This window comes from Seriola dumerili, unplaced genomic scaffold (genome assembly GCF_002260705.1).
Source record: "Seriola dumerili isolate Sdu_G_001 unplaced genomic scaffold, Sdu_1.0 BDQW01000002.1, whole genome shotgun sequence".
Taxonomy (NCBI): Eukaryota; Metazoa; Chordata; class Actinopteri; order Carangiformes; family Carangidae; genus Seriola; species Seriola dumerili.
This window is the reverse complement of record NW_019174257.1, coordinates 3,349,405-3,368,402: the sequence shown is the minus strand read 5'-3', so window position 1 is coordinate 3,368,402 and position 18,998 is coordinate 3,349,405. Positions and strand designations below refer to the sequence as shown.

At 38.8% G+C, this 18,998-nt stretch overlaps 1 protein-coding gene across 1 annotated transcript in view; it reads right to left on the bottom strand.

Moving 5' to 3' along the window:
- Positions 1–434: 434 nt before the first annotated feature.
- xxylt1 (xyloside xylosyltransferase 1) overlaps positions 435–18,998 on the bottom strand; it is a 32,852-nt gene continuing 14,288 nt past the window's right edge. Inside the window, exons 4-5 of the mRNA XM_022739535.1 lie at positions 14,833–14,965; positions 435–3,658 (exon numbers count right to left, since the gene is read on the bottom strand). Of these exons, the coding sequence (XP_022595256.1) occupies positions 3,262–3,658; positions 14,833–14,965 (530 nt within the window). The 3' untranslated portion in view covers positions 435–3,261. The remainder of the gene's footprint in view (positions 3,659–14,832; positions 14,966–18,998) is intronic.

Below are 18,998 nucleotides of genomic sequence, written 5' to 3'. Positions count from 1 at the left end.
ATCTTGATAAAAGATGCACTTTAGTTGCAGCTGTAAATTGGGTTATTTTCGTGTCAGCACATTCAGGGGTCAAGGCTGATTGATGCTGTTTTTCTGTCTATGAAGTGTCAGCTGCCTGCCTTGACAATTTTGAGTGACAGAAATAGGTCATGTCTAGCTTGTAGCAGACAAACAAGAACACGGCCACAGGTTTGTATAATGAGAAACGTGAGGGTGCCCTATTAACATACATTGATTTATTTTTCACCATCTCCTTCTAACCCTTCAGTGACTAAAAGCATCCTGTTTTTCATGAGGACGGGAGTGTTGTCCGTTCTCCCCCCTACACACGCACAAACAAAAAGATCATCTCTCAAGTGAGCTATTTAACAACTGAAACAAGAACAGAGAATAAGAACTTCCGTTTTCATTTTTATTTTCCATAAAACATCGTAAAAAAAAAAGAAAAAAAAAAAAGGTCTTATAATTGATTTAGGAAAGCTGAACACACAAAGGTCACAGAATTGCTGAATTTCTGTCACAGGAAGCTCGTCTATGAAAAGATCATGTAAAGCTACTTTCACATTTGCTTTTGTCATGAAACAATCACATCACATTGAGTCTTTAACACAGCTTTCTAATCTGTCTAAGAAAGAAGTGGACCATTTATTTATTTACATTTATTAGCCCTTTAAAAATATCATTGCACATTCATACATAGAGAACGGTCATTTACCTTTTCACACCAACACTGCTGTGACAAAATGTGTTTGCTGTTGGTGTGAGAGGGTGAACCTGGGTCAATACAGTAAATATAAGGATACTACCTTTGTAACACTTATTAAGTTACACCACACCAATCATGTTGCCCTCCATCTTAAATCTCCACCTATTTTCATTAACCCATTTTATACACGAGAGTTTGTGTGTTTGAAAACGGGCAAGAATAACACATAAAACGTGATGGATGTGTATGGGACATAGGGAAAAACAGATAGACAGACAAAAGATGATTTTTAAAGGATGATACGAGAGGTTTTCCATGTTTAAGCCCTAACTGCCAACCCATGCAACAGGTATATTTCTGGTATTAACAGTAATCTATCACATTGAACATCTTATTGCACTTTTTAGTTTTACATTTATTTGTCAAAGTGATGGTGTGATTTTGAGCGGAGGCTGTTTTGTAAACTCATTGTTGCTGTGGACGAAGCTCTGACAGTGGGAGATTTGAAAGTCTGCTTTTTCATTCAAGATTAGACAAACTCAGTCCTTTCCACAATGTTTACGTTTGCACACTGCTTTCCTTCAAGATCAGATACATATTTATTCTGTGCAATGTTTGTTATTCTATGCAGATTACTATTATGTATAGTTAATCGGGCAAAATGTACAAAACCGTGGGTAGAGTGAGGAACATTTCATTTTAAATCCAGTAGAATAAATGCAACAATCGTCTAGTCAACAAAACCCTTGATGATAAAGCCTGTGTTTTGAAGTTGTAAAGTGCAGTCAAGAATTCAGAATAGAAGTTGTGTTTCAGTATTCACTCAAATAGAATACTTCTTAATACTTTAAAGAGTATAGTTCTGAAAGAGGCAGGGCAAATACTAGGTTGAAGGGTGAATCAAAGGGAAGCTTATTGATTTGGAGTAATGTTTATTCTCAAGTGTCGTGAGTAGCCTTTCTTTGACTCCACCGATGGTGTGGGGGATTCAGCTTCGTCACTCTCACCATGTGCATGTGTGTGCTTAATTGTGCATCTCCTCAGACAATTTCCTGACTGATGAATATTGAGTGTTGACATTTCTTTGAAACTGGGTACTTATCGAGTGAGCACAGCAAGAACACTCAAAAGTGGGTCAGTGTCTGCAGTCATGCTCTTGGACGCAGCACCTCTGAAACCTGTGTGTTCGGCCTCAGCTAAACTGCAATGCAGGGAGCACTAACACCCTTTGATGTGATTTTTTTTTTCCTCTCCCTATCTATTCCAACCTACAGAAAGATGTGTTTGAAAGGCACTGTGGAAGTGTGTTATGTCCTGCGCCCACGTGGCTCCGGAAAGAGGGAGTCTACTGGTGTTAAACATACCCCTCCCTTTCCTCCACAAGTCACAGAGGTGGAAAATAAATGGCACCAGATTAGCCCTCACCTGGTGTGGTGTTGCATGAAGATAAGTTGACGCAGGGTTAACCTGCGCCACTGCTGGAAAGCTTGAGGTGCAGGGAACCAGAGAGAGCAGTGGGAGGGAAGTGGAAAAAAATACAGGACTCTTGTTTATCGGTGGCAATTAACACAGTAGCTCAATATATATCTCTTGCAGATATTTCCACATTTGTTATAAATTAGGGTGACAATTTACAGTTATTTTAATTATCAGTTAATCTTCTTCTTTTGATTTAATGTTTAATCATTTTGTGCATAAAACGTCAGAAAAGAGTGTAAAATGCTGGATAATTTCCTGAAGCCCAAGTATCGTCCTCTAATGTCTTGTTTTATCAACAGTCCAAAACTCAAAGATATTTAATTTATCAATTTATAATATGACACATAACCGCATTATATTCTCACAATTTAGAAGCTACAACCAGCAAGTAATATTTGAGAATCATAATAGTTGCTGGTTAGTTTTGTGTTGATCTAATCAATGCAGCTCTATTGGCGACATGAATTCCTCATTAAATACAGTGGTCTTTGAGATTCCCCTTAACACAAATACCAAAATTTATTGAAGTCAATTAAAATATAAGCAAATGAAAGGAATAATGGCATTGACTGCATGATGCATTAGGCTGCATTCCCATTGAAAAACCCCCCACATTCATTTGAACATCATGCCGTGATCTTTGTGATAAAATGAAATGATTACTACCTTGATAGTTTTCAAGGGCAGTAAAATCCTTCCTGATAATGATGTAAACTCTTCTGCAGTATTATCTGATAAGCATTCAAATGAATGGATCTGTGACTCAAACTGAACCTCACTGATCATATTTCATCATTTCAGTACCTGAAGAAATGCTAATGCATCTGCTTGCATTGCTGTACCGCAGAGCTGTTTTCTTATTCTAAAATACCACCAATGAACTTGTGTGGGAGGGCCCTTCAGTAGCCCCACTGACCAGCAGGGGACTGAGTCTGTGACCATGGCTCCAGGGTCAAGAAAGGAAAACTGCCATAAAAGTCACAAGCCTCCCAACAAGCAGGATAAATAATTCCCTTAAGCTATACTGCAGACATGATAGACTCCTTCTCAGTTGCACCATCAGTGCAGCACATACATCAGTCATCTGGTATAGGGGAGTTACAGTTCCCATGGTAGATATAAACAGGTCCATCACAGCGATAATACAGCTGAAACACGTCTCCGTATCCGTGGTCCCTCCACCAGGTGCACAGCTGCCTGTTCCAGCCACAGGCCAGGGAATAAAACAGTTCAGGATGCTCCATGCCAATCATGGTGAAGAAGTCCTGGTCACCGAGGTGGCCCCTGAAGCGGTACTGGTCGGCCAGTTTGGCCACATTGCTGGGCTTCAACAGCTGGTTGTAGAGCGCTGAGGCCCTCATCGCTCCCAGGTCCAGTAACATCACGCCACTGTTGAAGCCTGGGAGACCATCAGGAGGAGGTTCACCTACTCTGGTCTGAGGGTTCTCCTTACGATACTGCCAAAAGGTGTGTCTGCAGAAAGAGGGAAAGATGTGTTAGCAGAAGCTTAGTCAACATGACTGTGAGTTTGTTGGCAGGGCCAATCGGCAAACTGTAGAAGTGGTTCACATGATGACAATGAATGATGAAAATATTTTACGTTCTAGTCTATATTTGGTATCACAATGACACCAGCCAAGCAAAGGGAAAGTCCATTTGACAAACAGCTGGAGTCACAAAAGGAGAAGTCATCATATTAGTTTTGTCACAGAATCCTATTTTATATAACCCTGCTCTTCTGGAGTATTAACTGTTCCATAAGAGAGGCATGTTTGGCAGCCAGTTGAGAAACAGGAGTCAATGTTACCAAGTGCTTGCCTCACTGAGCTTCCCACTCTACAGATTTTGCAAAAGAATTTTTACTGTGCAACTTTCTGGTGCCTGCAGGATTACTTTTGTCTATGCCCATTAATGACACCCAAACCTGTGCAAAACAAAACTCTTTCAGGTGATTAAAAATTTATATCATAACTACAAGATGCAGAAAAGTCACAAACCATCTGTGACACACATTTCCCTCTGTAAAACACAATCACTTTTTGGTTGAGTGATTAAAAACAATACCTTCCTGAATCTGTGCACAGTCACGAATCTGTGCACCAGCAGTGAAATATCTCACTCATGTAGGTTTGGGCTGCTGTGCATTTAGAAAAGTGAGGGGCATCTCTGTTTCAGTCATTTGCTGAACAAACAACACTGTGGCCAAAAACAGGAAGAGAGTTGGTCCAGGACTGTCAAAGGCTTGTGCCAACTCAGCACCCTGTTCTGCCAATATACCAACTCTCGAGTAGCTAAATGACACACAGAGCTTCATTCAACAAACATTTGTATGCACAGGTTTGATGTATGTGCACACAAGTAAGACCTTTTTGTAGGTTTTCTTAAAATCATCTTATTTCCAAAGGTTTCCTAGGCAAGGAAAGTTTTAGCCTTGTGTAATATACAGTATAGTATAGTACTTTCTTTATATTATGCATAGTGTAAGGGTCACTATTTTTGACACACTTGACTAACATGCCTGTCAGCAAATCTATCCAGCAATTTGATGTGGTTAAGTTGCAGTCCTGACATAAAATTTCTCAAATGTGCAAAATATACTACATTATTCCAGTATTTGTATTTACTATTCATCTCACACTTCTTCCATCTCTAAACAGCTGGACTGCAAAGAGGTGATGCAATGGCATTAATAGAATATACTCAAGGCGTCTGTAAAACAGAAAAGTTTCTAAACTGGGACAAGCAAAGAATACTGAGTGACAGTAAAGGAGCTACTACACTTTGGAGAAAGCCAAAGAGGGAAGGGAGATTTGGGGAAAGGGCCAGTTCATTTGACCAAAGCTGGAGCGGTCCTGCTGCATAGGAAAAAATGAATAGCCTCACTTTTATGCACCGAGTTGTTGATTGATGTTCAACCCCTGATGTTCAGTATGTGTTATTTATTTTATCCCTCAGGAAGAACAGATGAAAATGAAACAAATGAGAAACGGGAAAAAAACAGTATCACATCTACATCTAACGTTTACTCAATGTGTTCATGTTGCTATGGTTTTTATACTTTTATCAAGTCTTCGGGGACCAGTGGTTTCTAAGTTGTGCCTGCACTATTTTTATTTTTTGGGATATTGAAGTGACTTTGTACTTCAAGAAAGTACAAAGTGCTCTTTTCTATATTTTGACTAACAGCTGGTGCAGTGATGTTTCCTTCCTTCCGAACATGAGGATAAATAAGAATCTACCTTCTCGCATGCATGTGTACACGCACACACTCCAAAGAACTGAGATTATTCCTAGTACTGGCCAACTGTACTCATTAAAACACAAGGGGATAGAAGACAGACAAGGGCAGGGAAAAAAAAGAAATTTTACAATCAGCTGAGTTCTGCCGGCTCTCTTGGTGCCGATAAACACGTGGGAAAATTACGTAGGATAATTATGCTGGTTATAGCAGAGGATACCTCTTTCTCTCTCTCTCTTTCTCTCTCTCTTTCTGTGCAGTTTGATCAAATCTAGTGGGAGCAGTGGATTCTCTGAGTCACACTTTGATATTATTACTGACCTATATTCAGCAGCTGTAGCTCGTCCACACAGCTTTATACAGTCTGTTGGGTGAGTAGCTAGGGACTTGTGGCCCCTGTGGGAGTATTTATCATCTTTAAGACATATACTGGGTGTACGTGCCCGCAGACATATTCAGGGTGAGCACGGTCAGTGAGGAACATTTACATAGACTTTTCCATTCTGCTGTTATGACATAAGAATGTAATAAGTGATTCAAACTGCATTTTCTTCAATGTCATGGTGGCCATGATATATGACTGACACCATACTGGTAATGAGACGTGACAGATAATGCGGTGTTAACAGTGATGGGGGACAAAATTCACAGTCCTCGTTAAGTCGAAAAATATACTCCCATGTCAACTCATGAGGCGTCAGCAGTCTGCGTTAGTCAATTAAGTGGTATCTTCGGTAGTTATGCAGTTTTTAGTACAAAATTACCTCTTCTCTCAATAATTAACTAACTACACCCCCCTAACATATGGTATCACATAGCTTTGTGTTGTTTTCATGCTCATTTTTCAAGGGACAAAAAAAAAAACTGGAAAGAGTTTGGCCAACATTACATAATAACCTGAGTGGATGTATAGGACATGTGGGTTAGCTTCAGTATATACTCTATGCTGTGTTATAGTTTCTCTTGCCTAAGTTCTCAATAAAACCAGTCACTTTTGCCTTTGAGAAGTTGTGAGATTTGAGTGTCATGTACAGACTGCAGCTCTGGTCTCTGTCACAATGACTTCAGTTTTTTCTGTTCCTTTGTACCAGAACATTCAAAGTAGACTAAGTCAAACTACATATGTAACCTCTTCCTGTAGCTTAGATCACCGCTCCTACGAGTGCCTTCTTCTCCTGTTCACAGCTCCATGGTCTCCTGCCTCTGATTTTCACTGCCAAGCTTTCAAGTAAAGTGTCTCTTTCTCACTCACGGAAGAATGAAAAGCATTAGCAGGTGACAGGGACATTCTGTGCTGCCATCCCATCCAAATGTGTCCTCCACTTTGTTCAGGACAAGACACAGTCTGACTCTGAAAGCTGCGTAAACACTCTCTCTGACAGAGGGGGATCTGGTTCTGGGCTACACCAATGAAATGTCTGGTCCTTTTCATCACAGAGTAGTTTGGCAACATGATGAAGATATTTTTAAGAGATTTCCAGCCTTGACTGAAAAGAGGAGCCTTCATAAGAAAGCCTATGGTGCTGCTGCAGGTTTAAAATCCAAACTTGCAGAATCATAAAAAGCATGGTTGAATTCATTTATTGCATACAATATAAATCTAGGTTTATTCAAGCCTTTAACACTTACTTTCCAATGAGTTAGGGAATTATGATTGTGCTGCTGTTTTGCAAGAACATTATATTTATTAGTTGCAAAACCTCAAAAAGATCAGCGCAGAGACAGACAAAGATATCACAGTGAGATTGCTACATGACTCACAACCATCTGACTGAAACCACTAAGATATGTAACCACGGGATAAAATTATATTTCACATTCTACATTTGTTTCCACCTTAGAGCAAAAACTGGGAATATGTGGGATGTATCACACAGTGGAGACTCGACACACAAAGCATAAAGAGAGTGACTTGTTTCTGGCTAATGTCTCTCACTGTGTCTGTGTCTGTGGCTCTGGCTGTGACACTTATGTAAGTGGGTCTTGTCTCCTGGGTTTTAAACATTACAAATGCAGCTGCAGAGAACAGGCATGGGGCATTTTTTTTCCAATAATGAACTTTTCAGTGGCAGGATGTGCTCTGAATGTGGCTGGTGGGAGGAGGCGTTCTCCTGCATAATGCTCTGTCCATTAGCACCAAAACAGAGTGGGAGTTGAGAGCCCTCTCCACTCAACACAGGAAAACACTCCAGTGGAGAGGATGCACACAATGCCACGATAATACCAAGTTTCAAAAATTTGATTATAAATAAGTCCATTGGCCGCTGGCTATGGGCTAACAAGCCACCTCACTGGGCTAACAAGCTGGTAGTGGATTTGTTTCTCAAATATTTACTCTTGCTGGATTATCATCAAAATAAAAGACTTTATACACTGACAGTGTTACCACTGTAGCGAGGACACATCACCTTTTTATTAATTCCACTAGGAAATAAAGCAGTGGGTTTTGAATAGAGCTTTGCAGGCTCCCTGGACCCACCAGACGCCTTCTCACCTTCCACAATAAAACTTTTCAGACATGCTCAGGACTTTCCAAATGAACCTGTCACCGTATAATTAAAGTGTCAGGATTAACATAGAACAGAAGAAGGAAGAACCATTCTCCTGTTGTGACATGATAGCAAATTTAACAAGGGAGATTAAATTTCTTTATCACCTTATGGGTTGTGACTCTCAAGGAAAAGAACAGTTAAGGTGAAAATGCTCATGGAACAGAAGATGGAGACTGATATTTTTGTTCAATGAACTGTACTATGTTTTACAAAAGGAGAATCATCATCAATTAAACACATAATCATTGCCAAGCTTCCTCTCTCACCCTTTCTCTATGCTTTTCACACACACAGGCAAACTTGTTTCACTATCCCCGTGGGGTTCACTCGTTGACATAATGCATTCCCTAGCCCCTTACCTTAACTGTCACAAATTAATGCCTAATCCTAACCCTCACCTTAAATTTTAACCCTAAAAAAACTATTAAAAGCGCTGTGATATTTCACCAGGGGGTGGGTTTTTCCAGGATGTCAGCAGTCTCTACCCGTGAGGACTTAAATTTTGTCCCAGCAGTGACACGAGTCCCCATTGGTTAGTGTGTATTCAGGCTGAAGTCCACATACAAACACAATCCAAATAATCCACTGTTACATACAATTTTAGTTATGTAACCGCTCATTGGAGGAAAGTTACAGTTCGGGCGTGAAAGGCTGGTTCTCCGCCCGGAATACCCAGCTGATATAAAGAATCCTTCACTTAAGCACTCTCTGATACTTTTTACACTTTGATATCGTTGGTATGTTAAGTCTGTTCTTTTTTGCAGTTCTACCTTTGTTTTGCTTTACTTTTGGCTCTTCTTCAGTTCTTTTAGCTTTCTGTCCTTCTTGTAACTACTCACCAAGCCTCTTCTACGGTCTTATTTCACCTCATCTAGACCATCATTCCTACAAGGGTTTTTTTTTTCTTTCTTTTTTTTTTTATTTAAATTCTTTGTTAAGCTGCATGTACATGTCAGTTTAAAACTCAATACTAAACAGAATGAGCCAAAGTTTTTATATTTTTGTACTTCAGCACTTCTCACTTTGATAGCATTTTGGAAGTTTTGTCATCAGGCCAATGGTATCACTTTCACTATTTAACGGGTCTAGTAAAAGAAGGTGAGTGTAACAGAGCCTATCCAATTATAACCACAGCGTACCAAGAAACTAGCAGAGGCCGCATCATCTGCCAACTTCTGCCTGCTTGCAAGAGCACTCATCAGCCTGAACTCCATCCATCCTGGAGTGATTTCATCAAATCAGCTGAGCAGCTCCACTATCAGATTCTCGTTGCTTGACAACCACCGTGTCTGCGGGAGTGCTGCCTCGCTGGGGAGCTGTGAATTAGATCAGCACCAACTGTACCACTTTGGAGCCAACTGAAAGGGGTCAGCCCCTAGACAACACACCAAAAGTAGGCTAAACTTCTGCTGTCTGTGATAAGACTTGATGTCGGATAGTGCTTTCTTTTCCTTCAATAGAAGGTGGTGTCCTAATTTCCAGCGAATGCAAATTTAAATTTAAAGTAGTATATCTGCTACACCATGTTGGTTTGTTTTGGGATTCAGTGCAGCTGCACAGATGAATTTTCCTTATTCTTCAGTGAATTTCCACCTGGCTACGGTATAGCGCCAAATAATAGGCAACCTTGATTATAATTTGTCTTCCCCCGATACTATTAGTCCGAGAAGTCGTTTCTCTTGTAAAGTGAAAAATGAACGTCCATTGAAGCATAATGTAATTCCCACATTTATCCTGTCAAATCTGTTTCTTTGGTTGTCATAATTATTCACTTTTTTTTTTTAGCTCCCTATAATGAAATTCCAATATTTTTTTCCCTTGACTGATGATTCAGTTCCAGTTTTTATTTTGCTGTAAACATATTGGGCTTTCTACTCGTTTTTACTAATTAGGAATTCATTTTCTTTCCAATTAATTGTCTGATCCTGAATATAATACGACGCCCACTTTTCTGGAACATAATTTTTAGGGGGGACAAAAATTTAAATATGCCAATAATCCCAACCCCTGTCAATAGGTGTTTCATTTTATATGAAATTCTTGGATTTGTATCCAGAAATTACACCTGACATGACAAGTCACCAAAGTTCAGGCAAAAAAACACAAAAGATGTTTTGTTCCTTGAATTATAATATCACAGTAAAGCTGTAGACCTCCACTGACTGGATGGATAGCAATATCCTTGAGAGTCCCAGTGACGTAAATCCACACTGCTGTCAACACTTTTTGATTTCCTTTGAAAAGAAGAAGAATCAATTCCTGGCCCTGGAATGTGCCTCAAAACCCTGAAAACTCAAATACACCAGTACAAAGAGATGTTCTTCATAACATGGTATCTAAAGACAAAGACATTTCCACACACGCTGGTCTACAAAGACGGGGAAACAGTTGTGACGGGTTGTGAGAAAGCTTTGTTGACATCCCTTAAATTCCAACCGGTGAGGCTGTTCATGCTAAGGCGCACGACCTCCTGCTACGCTGCCGTTTGTTTTAAGTAAGTGTGTCTGGGCTCACAGGAACAACATTAGCAGGGGATTCCCAGGGTTAGTAAACCATTGAGCCAGTGCAATGGCAGGGCAGAGATACAGATCTGTTTAGAGATGTTGGTGCCAACTGAAGTCTGCCAGGAAAACTAGGGCTCCACTTCTAAAACTACTTCCCAGAAACCTGACATTACCAACAGTTCCGCAGACTAAGCTTTACCGTCTCAGGTACACACAGCTGCTCACACAAATACCTGCTCATTTATCAACTTTGTTACACATTGACAACCACGTCAACAAAATCATGGGGCAAATACCATATTATATTCAAACATTTAAGGATAATTTATGGTGCCATTACAGTCAAAACATTCCCTATCGAGGTAACAGATATCATCAGTCATACGATGTGAATGCGCTTATAATTCAAGTGTTATCACACTTGACAGTGTTACCAGTCGTTGAAAACTTAAAGCCTTCAAATATTCAATTTAGACCTACAGCAATTAGTTGATAAATTCTCCTTGCACTTATTGAATAGATGTAGTACTTTGTACCTACACCAAGGTCTCCTACTGCACTAAAGCTTCACTAACTAACTCCTACTTCACTAACCCCTCAATTTTAAGTCCGTTTAGAATCATGTCGTGATTCATTGTTTCATTCATACGGTAAAAACCCAGAGGAAACCACCTGGCTGCCTGTTTATCCCAGTAAGCAGCTGCTGCTTGAAAACTCCCACCTGACCTTGCCTCACATAATCTTACTATCACACTCACACACACACACACACACACACACACACACACACACACACACAACAACACACACACACACACACACACACACACACACACACACACACACACAGTGATGTCCTGTTTTGATGCTGTGTCTGAGTGGAAAACAGTGCAGTAGTCTAAACGGACCAGGCGTGTTTGTTTTACTGTCTTGGAGAGGGACGGAAAATCAGCTGAGGAACAAAGAGCTTGAAAGTCAGAGTCCCTTGTTTACGTGCACACACACGCACGCACACACACACACACACACAAACCTACACACCCAAACACACACACCATTGCCAATAAGAACTAACAATTTTAAGCTGTTTTTTTTATTTTTTTATTTAGTGGATGAATGTGGTTTGTGTGTATCTTTTTATCATAATCAGATAAAGAGTATATAACAGGAAGAAATGGCTGATGGGAAAGCCAAAGTCAGAGGATAATACGGAAATTCGATGTGTACTGATTCCCAAACTTCTTACTCAACAACTTCCCAGACTGATATGCAAAGATTTACTGTAATAACAGAAGAGGAGAAGTTTATCTCAATTGGTAAAAACCATTTTTCCCGTTTAACATACAGTTATATTCCATACTTCTCAGTGACTTTCATTAGTGTTTAATGTTGTCTTAACACAAGCAGGTGTACAAGAACTCTGCCTTTATGAAATTCAGGAATGCCATGCTAAAAAGTTAACGATTTAGATCAGGACATTGCTACTCAAAGACTAGGCAGACAATTATACAAACCTGACCAAGTACTTTATAACTTTCAGTAATTGTTGAATAAGTTATGAGTTGTGTTTATAAAGGACAAAAACAATGGTCTGAGAAGGTGGACTTTATAAGTGGAGAGCAGGACTGAGGATGAGAGGAAGATCTCAAGCTCCGCAGGGCCACAAAGAGGTGCTGTAACCTGAAGTCGATGTGGGGCCAATAAGTTTACTTAACTGATGTCAAGTTTCCAATTAACCTGACATATAGGGTAAATAATACAGCCAGTTAAGGAAGGCTATATGGATCCTATCAGTGTGTTGCTAGAGTTTGTCAGTTGAGAGGATGAGCAGATTGTTTATTTACTCCAGACAGGTCTGACAAAGAGACAGGAGGCGCATCTCTATTCACAGGATGAGAACAAAACATTTCCTGACAAGAGGCGTCTCTCTGCTTAGATCCTGCCAAATCCTCAATTATTTATTTTCCATGAAGGACTTAAAATAGCTTAGTCATGAAAACATCACATCATACTGTCAGTGTTGCACCATCTTGCTTCATGTTACTTCGTGGCTGCTATCATGGATCACTATCTTGCAGCACTGTCTCGATGCTGCCAGGTAAACGGGATGGTTCAGAGCAGTTTGTGATTTATAGCTGCCTCATGTTTGTGCCATGTTAACATTTAACTCATTATTAATGGACAAACAACAGATCACATCAAAGTTTCACGTTTCATTCAAAGTCCAGACCGGCTGCAAAACAGCACATCAACAACACTTCAGCATACTCTGTCCATGTTCAAAGGGCTTTTATTTACTTATAATTGCTGTTGCATATTCAATAATTTCTTCCGGGAAATGATGCAAAAGCTAAAGCATGATTCTATACAGATTTAATAATATGGTGTTACTGCTTAAATAGAGTGGGATTTCTGCATAAATAAATGTTTTTTTTGTAGTTTTTTGATAAACTAACTGCCAAATACACATAACAGAGAGAGAAAATTGTGTACTCTCACAAATCAAAGGCTCCTAACAAGACTTTAAATCTCTCCACATGAAAAAGCAATTTATTTTCAATTTGTGCATAAAAATGTGAGTGGAAATGCCAGAAACAAGACTCAAAATATCGCAAAAAGCGTTTGAGCATAACTAAACTTACACAGCAGTGTGGAGCGACAAGGAGGACTGCAACATTCCTCAAATGAATGCATGCAACAAACAGACATTTCTGTTTGTTTTATGCATCAATAGTTTTCACTGTTTAAGGTTTGACTGGTTCTATTTTAATTTTGTCATCTTGTTGCATTTTCCTCCTCTGCAGTGGTTTAATGGTGTCTGATAGGATAATTTACAATTCTGGCATTTCATTAACCATGAAAATACATGGACTATCAGAAGGCGGCTGAATGGTTATGTGTGTCATTACAATTTTTTTTAATTTATGCTTGTAGTAGGAAAATTACAGCCTGGTAACACTGCTGTAGTGCTTGTGAATCAGAGTCTGTATGCAAGACTTCTGATGTTCATTCTCGCTTTGAAACTGTGAGAGAAAATAACTGTGAATATGCAAGTGAGGCCCAGAAACTGATAATAAAATCTTCTGGGGTCAATGAGTCAGTGAGATTAACATGTTGGCTTTTAACCCATTACAGAAAAAGGAAAAACAAAAAAGATATTACTCACGTAGCCGCTCTGAACAAAACCTTGCATAAATATGAGATATCAGCATTGAAAAAAAACAATAGATATGTTTAGTATTTAAACATTTTCAAGCTAAACAATTTGGTTATATTACCAAGTGTTTAAAGCAAAATTAAGCAAGGACCAGCTGTTAGGGAAGACAGACTGAGTGACCAAAACAAGAAGACAGCCCCAAGCCCTCATCGGTTCATATTTTAGTGCTGGGAAGTTGACCATCTTCAGCAAAATTAGCAAATTTAATGAGGAAATACAGCATTCAGTTTGCAGGATGTGACAGTTTGTGACAGTCTGTGCTCTGGACACATTTCAGTCTGTACTTGATATTCAACCCTAGCCACAACTACTCTAGAATGTGCCACTAATGTATAGATCAATACATTACACACCTGTGTGTCCATTTCATAAGACCAGGGATCAGTTTATTCACTCCACAGTCCAAAATCTAACTGTTGTCCACAGACTTTTGGCTGGATACATCACACAGATAACATGTCCTCCAGTTGAGAATCGAAGCCCAGTAGCAGGACTTTTCTCTTGACAGATGCTGGCCCTTAATCCAATCTTAGCTAGAGAACATCTTGACATTGAATGGACACTCGCAGCACCAAAATGAAAAGAGACTCAATAAACTGTCCACAGTTATTCATGTGCATCTCAACAACTGACAAAGGCAAAGTAGTAGACTGGTTCAGTACTGTCTCTGTATCAGATGACAATCAAAGACTACCCAGAATTTTTGTATTTTATAAGACTCTCACAAATTGGTATCACAGTCTTGAGAAATCTTAAAAAGCACTGAATCCAGTTCCAACAAAAAAGGGTAGTCATAACTTTATTTTGACTAATATAAGCAGGCTGTCAGGAGATTTATACATCTGTACACTACAAGTGATGGGAAAATGGACTGTACACAGTGTAAGTCAAAAATTTATTAATTACTAGTTAATCCATCCATAATTTTTCTGCCTCCCCTCTGGGTCCAGGTCATGCTTACTGATACAGACAAAAATGTGTTATTGTCTCTTGTGGGATTCTGTCATTTTTAGACTGGTATTGCTGTAAAAAAAAATTAAAATTACATTCTGTGTGGTATGAAAGAGATGATAAAAATCTAAAATAAATTAGTCTAAATTTAATATGGTGTGGTGTTTTGTGTGCATATTGCCTACCTGTAGACTGGCTGCATCTCTCTGGTGATGCCTATTACTGCTCCTGGAGGAAACCGGTCAAATTCTTGGAAGAGGTCCCTGATGTTGGTCCTGTATTTCAGATCCAGGTCAAGCTGCACAATGCGCATCAGACCTGAAAGAAAGGTGCACTGTTAAAGATCATCGATTATGCAACACATTGATGTGACATCATCAAACTAATCACTCTGTGACCTATAGTACCAGTACCACTCGGGAAAGTGTGTCCAAACATTTGATTGGTACTGCAAGATGCTGCAGAAAAGTCTGGTTGGTGTTTGCTAAAGACCAAGCAACCTTCATTTAAGTGGATACTTGATGAATAATAATTTCTTTTTAACCAAGTTTAATAAATGAGATCTCCATTTCTATAAAAATGATTCCAGGAAATGTACTTCTTAGTGAACTGTGCATGTAGAGTTTCCCTGCCTAATCACTCCAAGAGTCCTTCCAGGCAGACAGAGTTAGAGGAAATAAGAGCAGACTGACAGACTCTTGGAAAGCTTAACACAATTATATGGTTTCTCTGCAGCGGTGCATTTGACTTTTGCTTTTCGTAATGTCACCAGTGATCAAAAAAATAAATTAAATAAAATAAGTAATTGCATGAAAATGTCTATAAATTGTGGGGTGAAATGTGTAGAAGGTTGAGAATAGTATAAAAAGCACAAAGTGCAGGTTGTGCTTGACAGCTGTGAGTGTAGGCACAGTAAATGATTAACACTCTATCTTGTTGTTTGTAGATGAAATCATAACAGTAACCAGGATATTCGGGCCCTCATCTGTTCATTGTTTCAGCTTCCTATGTTTTGCTGGTTGGCATGGTGATGAAAGGATGGGAAATACTCAGGAATGGTGCACCATGGGCACAACGTAATTGCTGAACTGATGAAAACACTTGCCATGTCAGCATGAGAGGTACTGTCAAAGATGATGGCCTGTAGTTTGAGGGCAATAAACATTTATTGGCAACGCAAAAGGTTGGTTTGATAACATCTTTGGAACTGGTGCATCTGGTGCTGATGGACTTACAAGATGGGGCTACTTAAAAATTATGAGCTGCATGGTTTGTCTGTGTAAACCCATGACCCTTTATTAGAGCTCAATATAATTTCAAATCTATTTTCAGTTCATCATTGCCTTGTTAAGATCAAACATCCTTCAGATACATTAAATCACATTAATCTTAAATTGTATTAAATATAATCAGAATTATTTCTCCATAGAGAATTTGCTAATAATGAGCATGAAACTGGCAGCATATGAGCTGCTACAGTTGTCTAGTCTTGCTAATGCTAACGTGCCATCTTGAAGCTGAAAACCTTATTCTCATCAGTGTTGTTTAAATCATTAGAAAACAATGCAATGGTGTCTTGCCTCGATAATTTGATTTCATTTTGGTCCAGTTAAAAACCGGATCCTGACATTCAACATTTTGCAGGTAGTAACTGTTTATAAGTTGGTATTTTGGGCCATAATCAGCGTAATAGTGAGTGGTCAAAAATGTTCCAAAATGATTTAATTGTTCCATGCTACCTCATGACACAGTCATTGTGTACTGTACTTAACAGTCAAACATCTGTCTGTGCCTTACTCCATTCTGGTAAAAAAAAAAAAAAAATCTAGTGTAGCACCTGACTCAGCCCGGTCAGAAATTACAGACTAACAAACCTTTTTTTTTCTTGGAAAAACAAATCACAACCTTTGCCTCAACAAAGCCAACTCAAATGCATGACAATATAGGGTGGGGAGATCATGGCTGGACTACAATTATTTGCTAAAGGATCGTGTCGAAACAAATGACGGAAAAAGAAGACTCAGCAATATGGCAGTGACCTGTTTTCTGTGCTCTCCAAACAAGGAAGCTGCCATCACAATGCCTTCATGTACTGTGGCAACAGAGAGGGGCACAGAAGAGTAATCTCCGAGTGGTCAGCGCTGTTTGTTTGTACTAACGGGGCTTAACTAGTGGCAGTGTAACAGGAAGAGGGTCTTAAGTTGTTATAACATTGTGATGTGGTGGGTTTGATGTTAGATCAGTGACTCTACACAAAATCCTGTGAAGGTGAAAGTAGGGTTGGACGGTGTGATGTTTTTAATCACAGCATATTTTTTTTTGCTTAAATGATAATGAGAGCGCACAATATACTGTGTTAGCTCCTTAGGATTTCAACCAAATGTGATTTAAATGTAGTACAAGATTGTGTTTTCCTTATAACAGCTGCAGTACTTTGTTGAAGTATTTTCCATTTGATGTTGCATCTCATATTTTCAGTGTTTTCACTGCTGTTAGAGCCATCTTTCAACATTTTCGATAGGCGCCATGTCTTTCATTGATGCACAATTAATGCATGTAAAAAGGTTTCGTGTTTTGTGTTTGACATCATAATTGTTCATTGTCAAATATCTCCTTTTTCATCCACTGTTTCTCATCAGATGTTTGTTTTGGGCTAAAAATAGACATTTACACCAATTGGCTAACATACTCTATGACATGACAAAATCCATTGTTTGATAAATAATAAAATGGTCATTATCAAACCATTTTATTAATAAGGGGGAAAGAGAAAGTGATTATCTGGGAAAAAGCAATAATTGTCAGTTAATGCATTAATATTTCAGGCTCAACAGCTTTTGCCAGTATAAAGCAAGTTTGAGATAAGCCTGGGGAGACAAAGAAAAGGAGAATGAGGGTCCATTTCTTATTTGTATCCTTGCTTTCCCAACTTGCATTTCTTCCTCCTCCATCATTTCCTGTCAGAGTGGGGTGGAGAAATCAAGGAAACAGTTTTTGTGAAACAGACCTTCCTATCCAGACAAATGTTCTTCTGTAGTGCTGCCAATTTCTGATGATTGGCACACAGCTCTGTACTGTATATTTGTCATAAAGTTAAAAGCTTAAAATTGAAATGTTTAAGTTTTCCAACAGATGAACACATTTACAGCAACCTCAATTTAGCCAATCTACACATGAATCAAACAATGTGTAATTGTATTTCACTTACTTACAGGTGTTAGCCACAGTATAAATTTATTTTTCAAATAAGTCAGAGCTGTTATTATATACAGATGTATGAGGCTGTGGTCTTTTTAAACACTTTGGAGGTGCAGATGTATCTAAGGCTCATTGTTTTCAATTATTGGGAATTTTCACCTAAAATACCTGAATTCTTCTATATGAATTGATTATTTAAACTGATTTACGCCTGGATTTACTTTTAATCTCCTCCCAGCAGCATAAAGCGAACTGTGACATCCTTATGGCTGACAGGCAGTAGTAGGAGTCTACTATGGCAGACAGACAGTGGAATGAATTGTGTATGGATAATTGAGTCTTGTGCACTGCACAGCACTGTTCCATTTCAACAACCTCTTAACTATATACAATGTTTTTTCTGTGTTTACAACAACAGCTATTAAATGAAATGTATAAGTAGAAATGATAGAGGTTAAAATCAGGTGCGTGGGTGTTATGAATGTATTGCAGGACTAACGTTGTTAGGATAGCTTAGATCTCGCCCGAAGGCACTGGTCAGATGGGATGTTTGTAATTGACTAAACCTCAAGTTAAACAACAGAGACACTGTTATCCAACACACATTTCTTTTTAGAAAGAAAGTGGGTCAACCTCATTAAGCCCTTATATCAGTCATGATGTGATCACTTACAGCCTCTTTGTAAGGGTCAGTGTTTTCTGCTTTTATCAACACTCATTGGAAAACCCACTAGTTCTTTTCCGAAGAGGTGATCACTTGAAATTCATTTTCACAATCAGTTTCCTCATTTATACAAAAGCTGATGTGTTTCCTGCTGCAAGAAAACAAACTCACAGAGATCTTTAGTCAAGGCTTAGTTGTGTTAGTTAGAGGATGCTTGCTTTCTATGCCAGAAATAAAAGGTGAAGAGAAAACAAAAACAAATAAACTTCGGATCTTGAATCTTCATTATTACTTAAAATCAAAAGTTAAAGTGTTTGTTATCTTCCAAGTGGCATTTTTTAATCCTTTAAATCCATTTTTCACACAGTAGATTTTCAGTTATTAAGATTTTTTATCAAGTTTCATAAAACAAAACAATAGATTTTTCAAATAACAAGACTAAGCAGTACTAGTTTTGCTGGACTGCAAGTTTAGACTTGAATCACAACG